This window comes from Bacillus rossius, chromosome 10 (assembly GCF_032445375.1).
Source record: "Bacillus rossius redtenbacheri isolate Brsri chromosome 10, Brsri_v3, whole genome shotgun sequence".
NCBI lineage: Eukaryota > Metazoa > Arthropoda > Insecta > Phasmatodea > Bacillidae > Bacillus > Bacillus rossius.
The window spans coordinates 30,700,739-30,712,321 of NC_086337.1; the positions used below are offsets into that span (position 1 = coordinate 30,700,739).

The 11,583-nt window shown below is 55.2% G+C and overlaps 1 protein-coding gene across 1 annotated transcript in view; it reads right to left on the reverse strand.

Moving 5' to 3' along the window:
- Positions 1-1,168: 1,168 nt before the first annotated feature.
- The window catches only part of LOC134535901 (dihydrolipoyllysine-residue succinyltransferase component of 2-oxoglutarate dehydrogenase complex, mitochondrial), a 90,605-nt gene continuing 80,190 nt past the window's right edge, over positions 1,169-11,583 (reverse strand). The window contains exon 11 of the mRNA XM_063375272.1: positions 1,169-1,897. Coding sequence (XP_063231342.1) covers positions 1,763-1,897 — 135 coding nt within the window. The 3' untranslated portion in view covers positions 1,169-1,762. The remainder of the gene's footprint in view (positions 1,898-11,583) is intronic.

The following is an 11,583-nucleotide window of genomic DNA, read 5'->3' on the forward strand; positions in this document are numbered from 1 at the left end:
GCCTATAGCCTTCCTCGATAAATGTACTATCCAACACCGAGTGTGTCGCCGTGGGTAACTGCGGCGCCCACTGCTCCGCCCTTGACCTTGGCTGACTTTGAGCACCAACAGATGTCCGGCGCTTTCGACCATGTGACCACGGATTGTACCGCCCCTCGTGCGGAGAGTAAAGCCAGGAAACTTTTCGATGCATGGGCGTAGGTCATTACCGTGACTCTTGTCCGGGAAACTAGCATTGACGGGGTGCAGGAAAGGTCGCCTTCGCCGCCTCGTGCGTAAAGCCTCTCCACCTGGTTACCTTAATTTTGTTTCTGTAGGAATACAGGGATAAATTTAATCCCGCCTTGATTGACACGGGGGCGTCTTGCTCTCTTATCAGCCGAGATTGTCTCGACAGTCTTTCGCTTCAGTTACCCTCATTGTCACGGTTTGTTGTTCAACAACTGGCCACTAATATTCATGTGGCTAATGGCGAGATTACACAAACTCTGACGTAGCGGTCGTGTTACATTTAAAAATTCATGGGTTTTCTTGTAACTGGAAATTTTCAGTGGTTCCCGGGCTTTCGCCCAACCCTATTTTGGGTTTAGATTTTCTTAGCAAGGCTCGTTGCGTAGTTGACTTGCGTCGTCATGAACTCAGTTTTGATTTTGCCCCGTCTGTTAAAATCTTAATGCATCACGAGTCACGGACGCCCATTGTCCTTACATGTGACGGCTCTATGGAGGCCGCGTATGAGGCGGCCATTGCCGACCTTGTTAGGAGGTTTCCTGAGGTCATCACTCGCAAGTTGGGGAAATGTGACATCCTGCCCTACCATTTTTATCTTAAGTGTAATTGTAAATTTAATATGATTTTAATAAAACTGTGAGAATGTAAATACAAAATAATGCTGTACAGAATATGCAAGATAATGGTTTATGATTTTTACGCTTGCGCTTCATATAATATAAGTATTTAGTTTAAAAAAAAATGCAAACGAGTCTCATCTTGTCAACTCCTCGAGTTTTTGTGTCTATACCCATCTTTAGTAAATACACCACGTGAACTTTATCACAAGGATACACAAGCCGACATCACATGCAAGTTTAAATAACCCTACCAATAATGTGCACTCAAAATTCAAACCTTGCAACTCACTATTTTTATATATAAATTATAAAAATAATTGGGTCTTAATAACTTTATTACATAAATATATACAATGCACACTGCCACTGCAAAAGCAGTACTGTACATGTACTGGAACAAGAGCCAAAACTGCAGGTTAAGGTATGCTACCCCAAACCCCTGCAAGAAATTGCTACCATGTCTACATGCAGAAATGTATTTAACAGACAATATTTATTTATACAATAAAATACAACAAGAACTCATCATTATTAAAGCTTTGAGAACATTGTCACGGATTGCCACAACTGTCTGCTGCATTTGTACATACTGACATTCAGTACAATCAAAGCGTGTTTTAAGTGTTACAACATGCAATACATTTAAACAGCCTGTATTTTACAAAAGTACTTGAACCAGAAAAAAAAATCAAGGTAAAAACAAAATGCTTATCTCACAAAATAAATTAATTCCTTCGAAAAACACCAAAAAAAATCACTAGATGTGTTCTTCTACACAAAGCACCATGAGTATATTCACAAAGATACTCCCAGCAAGTCGACCTAAGAGTTTGGGAAGTAGGAGGGTCGTGTTGTGTCGAACCTTCGTGCAAGAAAATGAACACTCAGCCACTATGTCTTTACTCGTGTGTTTACAGTCCCGCCAGGATGATGCGAGGATCTTCAACGGCTGCTTTGATCTTCCGCAGGAAGTACACGGCTTCACGGCCGTCGATGAGCCTGTGGTCGTACGTCAGCGCTACATACATCATAGGCCTGATCACCACCTGAAACAAGACCAGCCAGCTAAGCAATGCACACACACTTGTAAGATCCCCGTTGCAGCATTCCCGAAGATAAAAAGAAAAAGGTGTGTGTACTTTAGTACGTGCATTAGAAGTTACACTTCTTTTTGTTTTAATAATGAAATTTATTGTAACAAAAATGTATTATATAAATACTCAATATTCATTATTAATACTAACATGTTATTAAATTAATTATTTCATTTAGTTAAATAGTTAAGAAATTTTAGGTAATAAAAAAATTAATATATGCTAAATCATAATTCAAATTTAGTCATTTAAATTATTTATTAAATTATTATATATATAATTACACAAATCTCTTACTTAATGATCGTGTAAAGCTATAGGCTCTATAATTTTCGTTGCTCTTTGCTAAACTGTTCCTTCTAGCATTGCTAAGACTCCATGGTGCAAAGATCATATAACATCTTGGTATTCGATAGGTGCACATGACCTGTGACGTTAAGCCATTATCCTGCACATCATCGGTGAGTTAAGTATCTTAAATGTATAATTCTGAGTGTTAATTGATTCGACTCTGTGTGTGAATGATTGAATGTTTGACCATTACATTGACCATTGTCTTTTCGTATGTATGCCCATCATCTTCCCTTATATCATTCTGTGTTGAATGATTGTCATCATAAGGTAGATGACTAGTCTTTCTTTTTTGTTGGTATCACCTTAATTTGCAATGAAATATGAAATATATATTTTATTGTTCAACAAATCATCACACACCGCACATACACAACCCCATACCCATTGCACACCCAAAATGACACACACACCACACAACACACACACCACACACACACACACACACACACACACACAATGCACACCACACACAACCTCTTTGCACATACCCCACACACCCATTGTGCGAAATTTGTGGAAGGTTAGGGTGTGTAAGGTATGTGCAAAGCGGGTGTGTGGGTAGAGGAGTGTAAGTAATTGAAGTGGAGTAATGTGGTATGTGGTATGTGTGGGCAGGGACTCTGTGTGTGGGGTGTGATGCGTGTGTGGGGTGTGGTGCGTGTGTGGGGTGAGTGGGGTGTTTGGGGATTGGGGTGTTTGGGGTGTGTATGTTTGGGGTGTGTGGGGTGTGTGGGGTGTGTGGGGGGTGTGGGGTGTGTGGGGGGTGTGGGGTGTGGGGTGTTTGGGGTGTGTATGTGTGGGGTGTGTATGTGTGTGGGGTGTGGTGCGTTTGTGGGGTGTGGTGGGGGTGTGGTGCGTGTGTGGGGTGTGTGGGGTGTGTATGTGTGGGGTGTGTATGTGTGTGGGGTGTGGTGCGTTTGTGGGGTGTGGTGGGGGTGTGGTGCGTGTGTGGGGTGTGGTGCAGGGTGTGGTGCGTGTGTGGGGTGTGTGGAGAGTGGGGTGTGGGGTGTGGGGTGTTTCGGGGGTGTGGGGTGTGTGTGGGGGTGTGTGTGCTGTGTGGGGTGTGCTGTGTGGGGTGTGGTGCGTGTGTGGGGTGTGTGGGGTGTGTGGGGTGTGTATGTGTGGGGTGTGTATGTGTGTGGGGTGTTTGGGGTGTGTATGTGTGGGGTGTGGGGTGTGGTGGGGGTGTGGTGCGTGTGTGGGGTGTGTGGAGAGTGGGGTGTGGGGTGTGGAGTGTGGGGTGTTTCGGGGGTGTGGGGTGTGGGGTGTGTGTGTGTGGGGTGTGTGGGGTGTGTGGGGTGTGTATGTGGGGTGTGTATGTGTGTGGGGTGTGGTGCGTTTGTGGGGTGTGGTGGGGGTGTGGTGCGTGTGTGGGGTGTGTGGGGTGTGTATGTGTGGGGTGTGTATGTGTGCGGTGTGTATGTGTGGGGTGTGTGGGGTGTGTGGGGTGTGTGGGGTGTGTGGGGTGTGGGGTGTTTGGGGTGTGTATGTGTGGGGTGTGGGGTGTGTGGGGTGTGTGGGGTGTTTGGGGTGTGGGGACTGTGGGGTGTGGGGTGTGTGGGGTGTGGGGTGTTTGGGGTGCAGGGTGTTTGGGGTATGTATGTGGGGTGTGGTGCGTGTGTGCGGTGTGTATGTGTGGGGTGTGTGGGGTGTGTGGGGTGTGTATGTGTGGGGTGTGTGGGGTGTTTGGGGTGTGTGGGGTGTGGGGTGTTTGGGGTGTGTATGTGGGGTGTGTTGCGTGTGTGCGGTGTGTATGTGTGGGGTGTGTGGGGTGTGTGGAGTGTGTGGGGTGTGTGGGGTGTGTGGGGTGTGTGGGGTGTGTGGGGTGTGTGGGGTGTGTGGGGTGTGGGGTGTTTGGGGTATGTATGTGTGGGGTGTGGGGGGTGTGTGGGGGGTGTGGGGTGTGTGGGGGGTGTGGGGTGTGGGGTGTTTGGGGTGTGTATGTGTGGGGTGTGTATGTGTGGGGGGTGTGGTGCATGTGTGGTGTGTGTGTGGGGTGTTAGGGGTGTGTATGTGTGGGGTGTGTGGGGTGTGTGGGGTGTGGGGTGTGGGGTGTTTGGTGTGTGTATGTGTGGGGTGTGGGGTGTGTGGGATATGTGGGATTTGGTGCGTTATTTGGGGTGTGTATGTGTGGGATGTGTGGGGTGTGGAGTGTGGGGTGTTTCGGGGGTGTGGGGTGTGTGTGTGTGTGGGGTGTGTGGGGTGTGTGGGGTGTTTGGGGTGTGGGGTGTTTGGGGTGTGTATGTGGGGTGTGGTGCGTGTGTGCGGTGTGTATGTGTGGGGTGTGTGGGGTGTGTATGTGTGGGGTGTGTGGGGTGTGGGGTGTGGGGTGTTTGGTGTGTGTATGTGTGGGGTGTGGGGTGTGTGGGATATGTGGGATTTGGTGCGTTATTTGGGGTGTGTATGTGTGGGATGTGTGGGGTGTGGGGTGTGGGGTGTTTCGGGGGTGTGGGGTGTGTGTGTGTGTGTGTGGGGTGTGTGGGGTGTTTGGGGTGTGGGGTGTTTGGGGTGTGTATGTGGGGTGTGGTGCGTGTGTGCGGTGTGTATGTGTGGGGTGTGTATGTGTGGGGTGTGTGGGGTGTGGGGTGTGGGGTGTTTGATGTGTGGGGTGTGGGGTGTGTGGGATATGTGGGATTTGGTGCGTTATTTGGGGTGTGTATGTGTGGGATGTGTGGGGTGTGGGGTGTGGGGTGTTTCGGGGGTGTGGGGTGTGTGTGTGTGTGTGTGTGTGTGTGTGTGTGGGGTGTGTGGGGTGTGTGGGGTGTGTGGGGTGTGTGGGGTGTGTGGGGTGTTTGGGGTGTGTGGGGTGTGTGGGGTGTTTGGGGTGTGTATGTGGGGTGTGGTGCGTGTGTGCGGTGTGTATGTGTGGGGTGTGTGGGGTGTGTGGAGTGTGTGGGGTGTGTGGGGTGTGTGGGGTGTGGGGTGTTTGGGGTGTGTATGTGTGGGGTGTGGGGGGTGTGGCGTGTGGGGGGGTGTGGTGCATGTGTGGTGTGTGTGTGGGGTGTTAGGGGTGTGTATGTGTGGGGTGTGGGGTGTGGGGTGTGTGGTGTGGTGCGTGTGTGGGGTGTGGGGTGTTTGGGGTGCGGGGTGTTTGGGGTGTGTGGGGTGCGGGGTGTTTGGGGTGTGTAGGGTGTGGGGGATTGTGTGGGGTGTGTGGGGTGTGTGGGGTGTGTGGGGGGTGTGGGGTGTGGGGTGTGTGGGGTGTAAGGTGTTTGGTGTGTGTATGTGTGGGGTGTGCTGTGTGTGTGTGGGGGGGTGTGTGCTGTGTGTGTGGGGGGGTGTGTGCTGTGTGTGTGGGGTGTGTGGCGTGTGTGGGGTGTGTGGCGTGTGTGGGGTGTGTGGGGTGTGTGTGGTGTGGTGCGTGTGTGTGTTGTGGTGCGTGTGTGGGGTGTGTGGAGTATGTGGGGTGTGGGAAGTGGGGTGTTTGGGGTGTGTATGTGTGGGGTGTGGGGTGTGTGGGGTGTGGCGTGTGGCGTGTGGGGGGTGTGTATGTGTGAGGTGTGGGGTGTGTGGGGTGAGTGGAGTGTGTGGAGTGTGAAGTGGGTGTGTGGGGGGGTGTGTGCTGTGTGGGGGTGTGTGCTGTGTGTGTCGAGGGGGGTGTGTGTGGTGTGTGGGGTGTGGTGCATGTGTGGGGTGTGGTGCATGTGTGGGGTGTGGTGCATGTGTGGGGTGTGGTGCGTGTGTGGGTAGTGGGGGGGTGTGGGGTGTGTGGTGTGTGGGGTGTGGGGTGTTTGGTGTGTGTATGTGTGGGGTGTGCTGTGTGTGTGGGGGTGTGTGCTGTGTGTGTGGTGGGGTGTGTGCTGTGTGGGGTGTGCTGTGTGGGGTGTGCTGTGTGTGTGCGGGTGTGTGTGCTGTTTGGGGTGTGTGTGTGTGGGGTGTGTGGGGTGGGGTGTTTGGGTTGTGTTTGCTTGGGGTATGTATGTGTGGGGTGTTTGGGGTGTGTATGTGGGGTGTGGTGCGTGTGTGCAGTGTGTATGTGTGGGGTGTGTGGGGTGTGTGGGGTGTGTGGGGTGTGGGATGTTTGGGGTGTGTATGTGGGGTGTGCTGTGTGTGTGGGGGTGTGTGCTGTGTGTGTGGGTGTGTGTGTGTTGTTGGGGTGTGCTGTGTGTAGGGGTGTGTGTGTGGGGTGTGTGGGGTGTGTTATGTGTGGGGTGTTTGGGGTGTGTATGTGGGGTGTGGTGCGTGTGTGCGGTGTGTATGTGTGGGGTGTGTGGGGTGTGTGGGGTGTGTGGGGTGTGGGATGTTTGGGGTGTGTATGTGGGGTGTGTGGTGTGGTGCGTGTGTGGGGTGTGTGGGGTGTGTGGGGTGTGTGGGGTGTGGGGTGTTTGGGGTGCGGGGTGTGTAGTGTGTGTATGTGTGGTGTGTAGGGTGTGTATGTGTGGGGTGCAGGGTGTGTATGTTTGGGTTTGGGGTGTGGTGGGTTGTGGGGTGTGGTGCGGGGTGTGGTGCGTGTGTGGGGTGTGTGGGGTGTGTGGGGTGGGGTGTTTGGGGTGTGTGGGGTGGGGTGTTTAGGGTGTGTTTGTGTAGGGTGTGTGTGGTGTGGGGTGTGGGGTGTTTGATGTGTGTATGTGTGGGGCGTGCTGTGTGTGTAGGGGTGTGTGCTGTGTGTGCTGTGTGTGTGGTGGGGTGTGTGCTGTGTGGGGTGTGCTGTGTGGGGTGTGCTGTGTGTGTGGGGGTGTGTGTGCTGTTTGGGGTGTGTGTGTGTGGGGTGTGGTGCGTGTGTAGGGTGTGGTGCGTTTGTGGGGTGTTAGGGGTGTGTATGTGTGATATGTGAGGTGTGCTGCGTGTGTGGGGTGTGGTGTGTATGTGGGGTGTGTGGGGTGTGGGGTGTGTGGGGTGTGTGGGGTGGGGTGTTTGGGGTGTGTTTGTGTAGGGTGTGTGTGGTGTGGGGTGTGGGGTGTTTGATGTGTGTATGTGTGGGGTGTGCTGTGTGTGTGGGGGAGTGTGCTGTGTGTGTGGGGGTGTGTGTGCTGTGTGTGTGTGGGGGTGTGAGTGCTGTGTGGGGTGTGCTGTGTGGGGTGTGGGGGTGTGTGTGCTGTGTGGGGTGTGTGTGTGGGGAGTGGTGCGTGTGTAGGGTGTGGTGCGTGTGTGGGGTGTTAGGGGTGTGTATGTGTGGGGTGTGGGGTGTGTGGGATATGTGGGGTGTGCTGCGTGTGTGGGGTGTGGTGTGTGTGTGTGGGGTGTGTGGGGTGTGTATGTGTGGGGAGTTTGGGGTGTGTATGTGTGGGGTGTTTATGTTTGGGGTGTGTATGTGTGGGGTGAGTGGGGTGTGTAGGGTGTTTAGGGTGTGGGGTGTGGGGTGTGTGGGGGGTGTGGGGTGTGTGGGGGGTGTGGGGTGTTTGGGTTGTGTGGGGTGTGGGGTATTTGGGGTGTGTGGGGTGTGTGGGGAACTTGGGGTGTGTGGGGTGTGTGGGGTGTGTGGGGTGGTGTGTTTGGGGTGTGTTTGTGTGGGGTGTGTATGTGTTGGGTGTGTATGTGTGGGTTGTGGGGTGTGTATGTGTGGGGTGTGTGGGGTGTGGGGTGTGTGGGGTGTGTATGTTTGGGGTGTGTATGTGTGGGGTGTGTATGTGTGGGGTGTGTGGGGTGTGGGGTGTTTGGGGTGTGTATGTGGGGTGTGGTGCGTGTGTGCGGTGTGTATGTGTGGGGTGTGGGGTGTGGTGCGTGTGTGGGGTGTGTGGGGTGTGGGGTGTTTGGGGTGTGTATGTGGGGTGTGGGGTGTAGTGCGTGTGTGGGGTGTGGGGTGTTTGGGGTGTGTGGGGTGCGGGGTGTTTGGGGTGTGTGGGGTGGGGTGTTTGGGGTGTGTTTGTGTGGGGTGTGTATGTGTTGGGTGTGTATGTGTGGGTTGTGGGGTGTGTATGTGTGGGGTGTGTGGGGTGTGGGGTGTGTGGGGTGTGTATGTTTGGGGTGTGTATGTGTGGGGTGTGTATGTGTGGGGTGTGTGGGGTGTGGGGTGTTTGGGGTGTGTATGTGGGGTGTGGTGCGTGTGTGCGGTGTGTATGTGTGGGTTGTGGGGTGTGTATGTGTGGGGTGTGTGGGGTGTGTATGTTTGGGGTGTGTATGTGTGGGGTGTGTATGTGTGGGGTGTGTGGGGTGTGGGGGTGTGGGGTGTTTGGTGTGTGTATGTGTGGGGTGTGGGGTGTGTGGGGTGTGTATGTTTGGGGTGTGTATGTGTGGGGTGTGTATGTGTGGGGTGTGTGGGGTGTGGGGTGTGGGGTGTTTGGTGTGTGTATGTGTGGGGTGTGGGGTGTGTGGGATATGTGGGATTTGGTGCGTTATTTGGGGTGTGTATGTGTGGGATGTGTGGGGTGTGGGGTGTGTATGTGGGGTGTGGTGCGTGTGTGCGGTGTGTATGTGTGGGGTGTGTGGGGTGTGTGGAGTGTGTGGGGTGTGTGGGGTGTGTGGGGTGTGTGGGGTGTGTGGGGTGTGGGGTGTTTGGGGTGTGTATGTGTGGGGTGTGGGGGGTGTGGCGTGTGGGGGGTGTGGTGCATGTGTGGTGTGTGTGTGGGGTGTTAGGGGTGTGTATGTGTGGGGTGTGGGGTGTGGGGTGTGGGGTGTGTGGTGTGGTGCGTGTGTGGGGTGTGGGGTGTTTGGGGTGCGGGGTGTTTGGGGTGTGTGGGGTGCGGGGTGTTTGGGGTGTGTAGGGTGTGGGGGGTGTGTGGGGTGTGTGGGGTGTGTGGGGTGTGTGGGGTGTGTGGGGTGTGGGGTGTGTGGGGTGTAAGGTGTTTGGTGTGTGTATGTGTGGGGTGTGCTCTGTGTGTGTGTGGGGGGGTGTGTGCTGTGTGTGTGGGGGGGGTGTGTGCTGTGTGTGTGGGGTGTGTGGCGTGTGTGGGGTGTGTGGAGTATGTGGGGTGTGGGAAGTGGGGTGTTTGGGGTGTGTATGTGTGGGGTGTGGGGTGTGTGGGGTGTGGCGTGTGGCGTGTGGGGGGGTGTGTATGTGTGAGGTGTGGGGTGTGTGGGGTGAGTGGAGTGTGTGGAGTGTGAAGTGGGTGTGTGGGGGGGTGTGTGCTGTGTGGGGGTGTGTGCTGTGTGTGTCGAGGGGGGTGTGTGTGGTGTGTGGGGTGTGGTGCATGTGTGGGGTGTGGTGCATGTGTGGGGTGTGGTGCATGTGTGGGGTGTGGTGCGTGTGTGGGTAGTGGGGGGGTGTGGGGTGTGTGGTGTGTGGGGTGTGGGGTGTTTGGTGTGTGTATGTGTGGGGTGTGCTGTGTGTGTGGGGGTGTGTGCTGTGTGTGTGGTGGGGTGTGTGGGTGTGTGTGTGTTGTTGGGGTGTGCTGTGTGTAGGGGTGTGTGTGTGGGGTGTGTGGGGTGTGTGGGGTGTGTGGGGGTGGGGTGTTTGGGTTGTGTTTGCTTGGGGTATGTATGTGTGGGGTGTTTGGGGTGTGTATGTGGGGTGTGGTGCGTGTGTGCGGTGTGTATGTGTGGGGTGTGTGGGGTGTGTGGGGTGTGTGGGGTGTGGGATGTTTGGGGTGTGTATGTGGGGTGTGTGGTGTGGTGCGTGTGTGGGGTGTGTGGGGTGTGTGGGGTGTGGGGTGTTTGGGGTGCGGGGTGTGTAGTGTGTGTATGTGTGGTGTGTAGGGTGTGTATGTGTGGGGTGCAGGGTGTGTATGTTTGGGTTTGGGGTGTGGTGGGTTGTGGGGTGTGGTGCGGGGTGTGGTGCGTGTGTGGGGTGTGTGGAGTGTGTGGGGTGTGTGGGGTGGGGTGTTTGGGGTGTGTTTGTGTAGGGTGTGTGTGGTGTGGGGTGTGGGGTGTTTGATGTGTGTATGTGTGGGGTGTGCTGTGTGTGTGGGGGTGTGTGCTGTGTGTGTGGTGGGGTGTGTGCTGTGTGGGGTGTGCTGTGTGGGGTGTGCTGTGTGTGTGCGGGGTGTGTGTGCTGTTTGGGGTGTGTGTGTGTGGGGTGTGGTGCGTGTGTAGGGTGTGGGGTGTGGGGTGTTTGGTGTGTGTATGTGTGGGGCGTGCTGTGTGTGTAGGGGTGTGTGCTGTGTGTGTGGTGGGGTGTGTGCTGTGTGGGGTGTGCTGTGTGGGGTGTGCTGTGTGTGTGGGGGTGTGTGTGCTGTTTGGGGTGTGTGTGTGTGGGGTGTGGTGCGTGTGTAGGGTGTGGTGCGTGTGTGGGGTGTTAGGGGTGTGTATGTGTGGGGTGTGGGGTGTGTGGGATATGTGAGGTGTGCTGCGTGTGTGGGGTGTGGGGTGTGGTGTGTATGTGGGGTGTGTGGGGTGTGGGGTGTGTGGGGTGTGTGGGGTGGGGTGTTTGGGGTGTGTTTGTGTAGGGTGTGTGTGGTGTGGGGTGTGGGGTGTTTGATGTGTGTATGTGTGGGGTGTGCTGTGTGTGTGGGGGAGTGTGCTGTGTGTGTGGGGGTGTGTGTGCTGTGTGTGTGTGGGGGTGTGAGTGCTGTGTGGGGTGTGCTGTGTGGGGTGTGGGGGTGTGTGTGCTGTGTGGGGTGTGTGTGTGTGGGGTGTGGTGCGTGTGTAGGGTGTGGTGCGTGTGTGGGGTGTTAGGGGTGTGTATGTGTGGGGTGTGGGGTGTGTGGGATATGTGGGGTGTGCTGCGTGTGTGGGGTGTGGTGTGTGTGTGTGGGGTGTGTGGGGTGTGTATGTGTGGGGAGTTTGGGGTGTGTATGTGTGGGGTGTTTATGTTTGGGGTGTGTATGTGTGGGGTGAGTGGGGTGTGTAGGGTGTTTAGGGTGTGGGGTGTGGGGTGTGTGGGGGGTGTGGGGTGTGTGGGGGGTGTGGGGTGTTTGGGTTGTGTGGGGTGTGGGGTATTTGGGGTGTGTGGGGTGTGTGGGGAACTTGGGGTGTGTGGGGTGTGTGGGGTGTGTGGGGTGGTGTGTTTGGGGTGTGTTTGTGTGGGGTGTGTATGTGTTGGGTGTGTATGTGTGGGTTGTGGGGTGTGTATGTGTGGGGTGTGTGGGGTGTGGGGTGTGTGGGGTGTGTATGTTTGGGGTGTGTATGTGTGGGGTGTGTATGTGTGGGGTGTGTGGGGTGTGGGGTGTTTGGGGTGTGTATGTGGGGTGTGGTGCGTGTGTGCGGTGTGTATGTGTGGGGTGTGGGGTGTGGTGCGTGTGTGGGGTGTGTGGGGTGTGGGGTGTTTGGGGTGTGTATGTGGGGTGTGGGGTGTAGTGCGTGTGTGGGGTGTGGGGTGTTTGGGGTGTGTGGGGTGCGGGGTGTTTGGGGTGTGTGGGGTGGGGTGTTTGGGGTGTGTTTGTTTGGGGTATGTATGTGTGGGGTGTTTGGGGTGTGTATGTGGGGTGTGGTGCGTGTGTGCGGTGTGTATGTGTGGGGTGTGTGGGGTG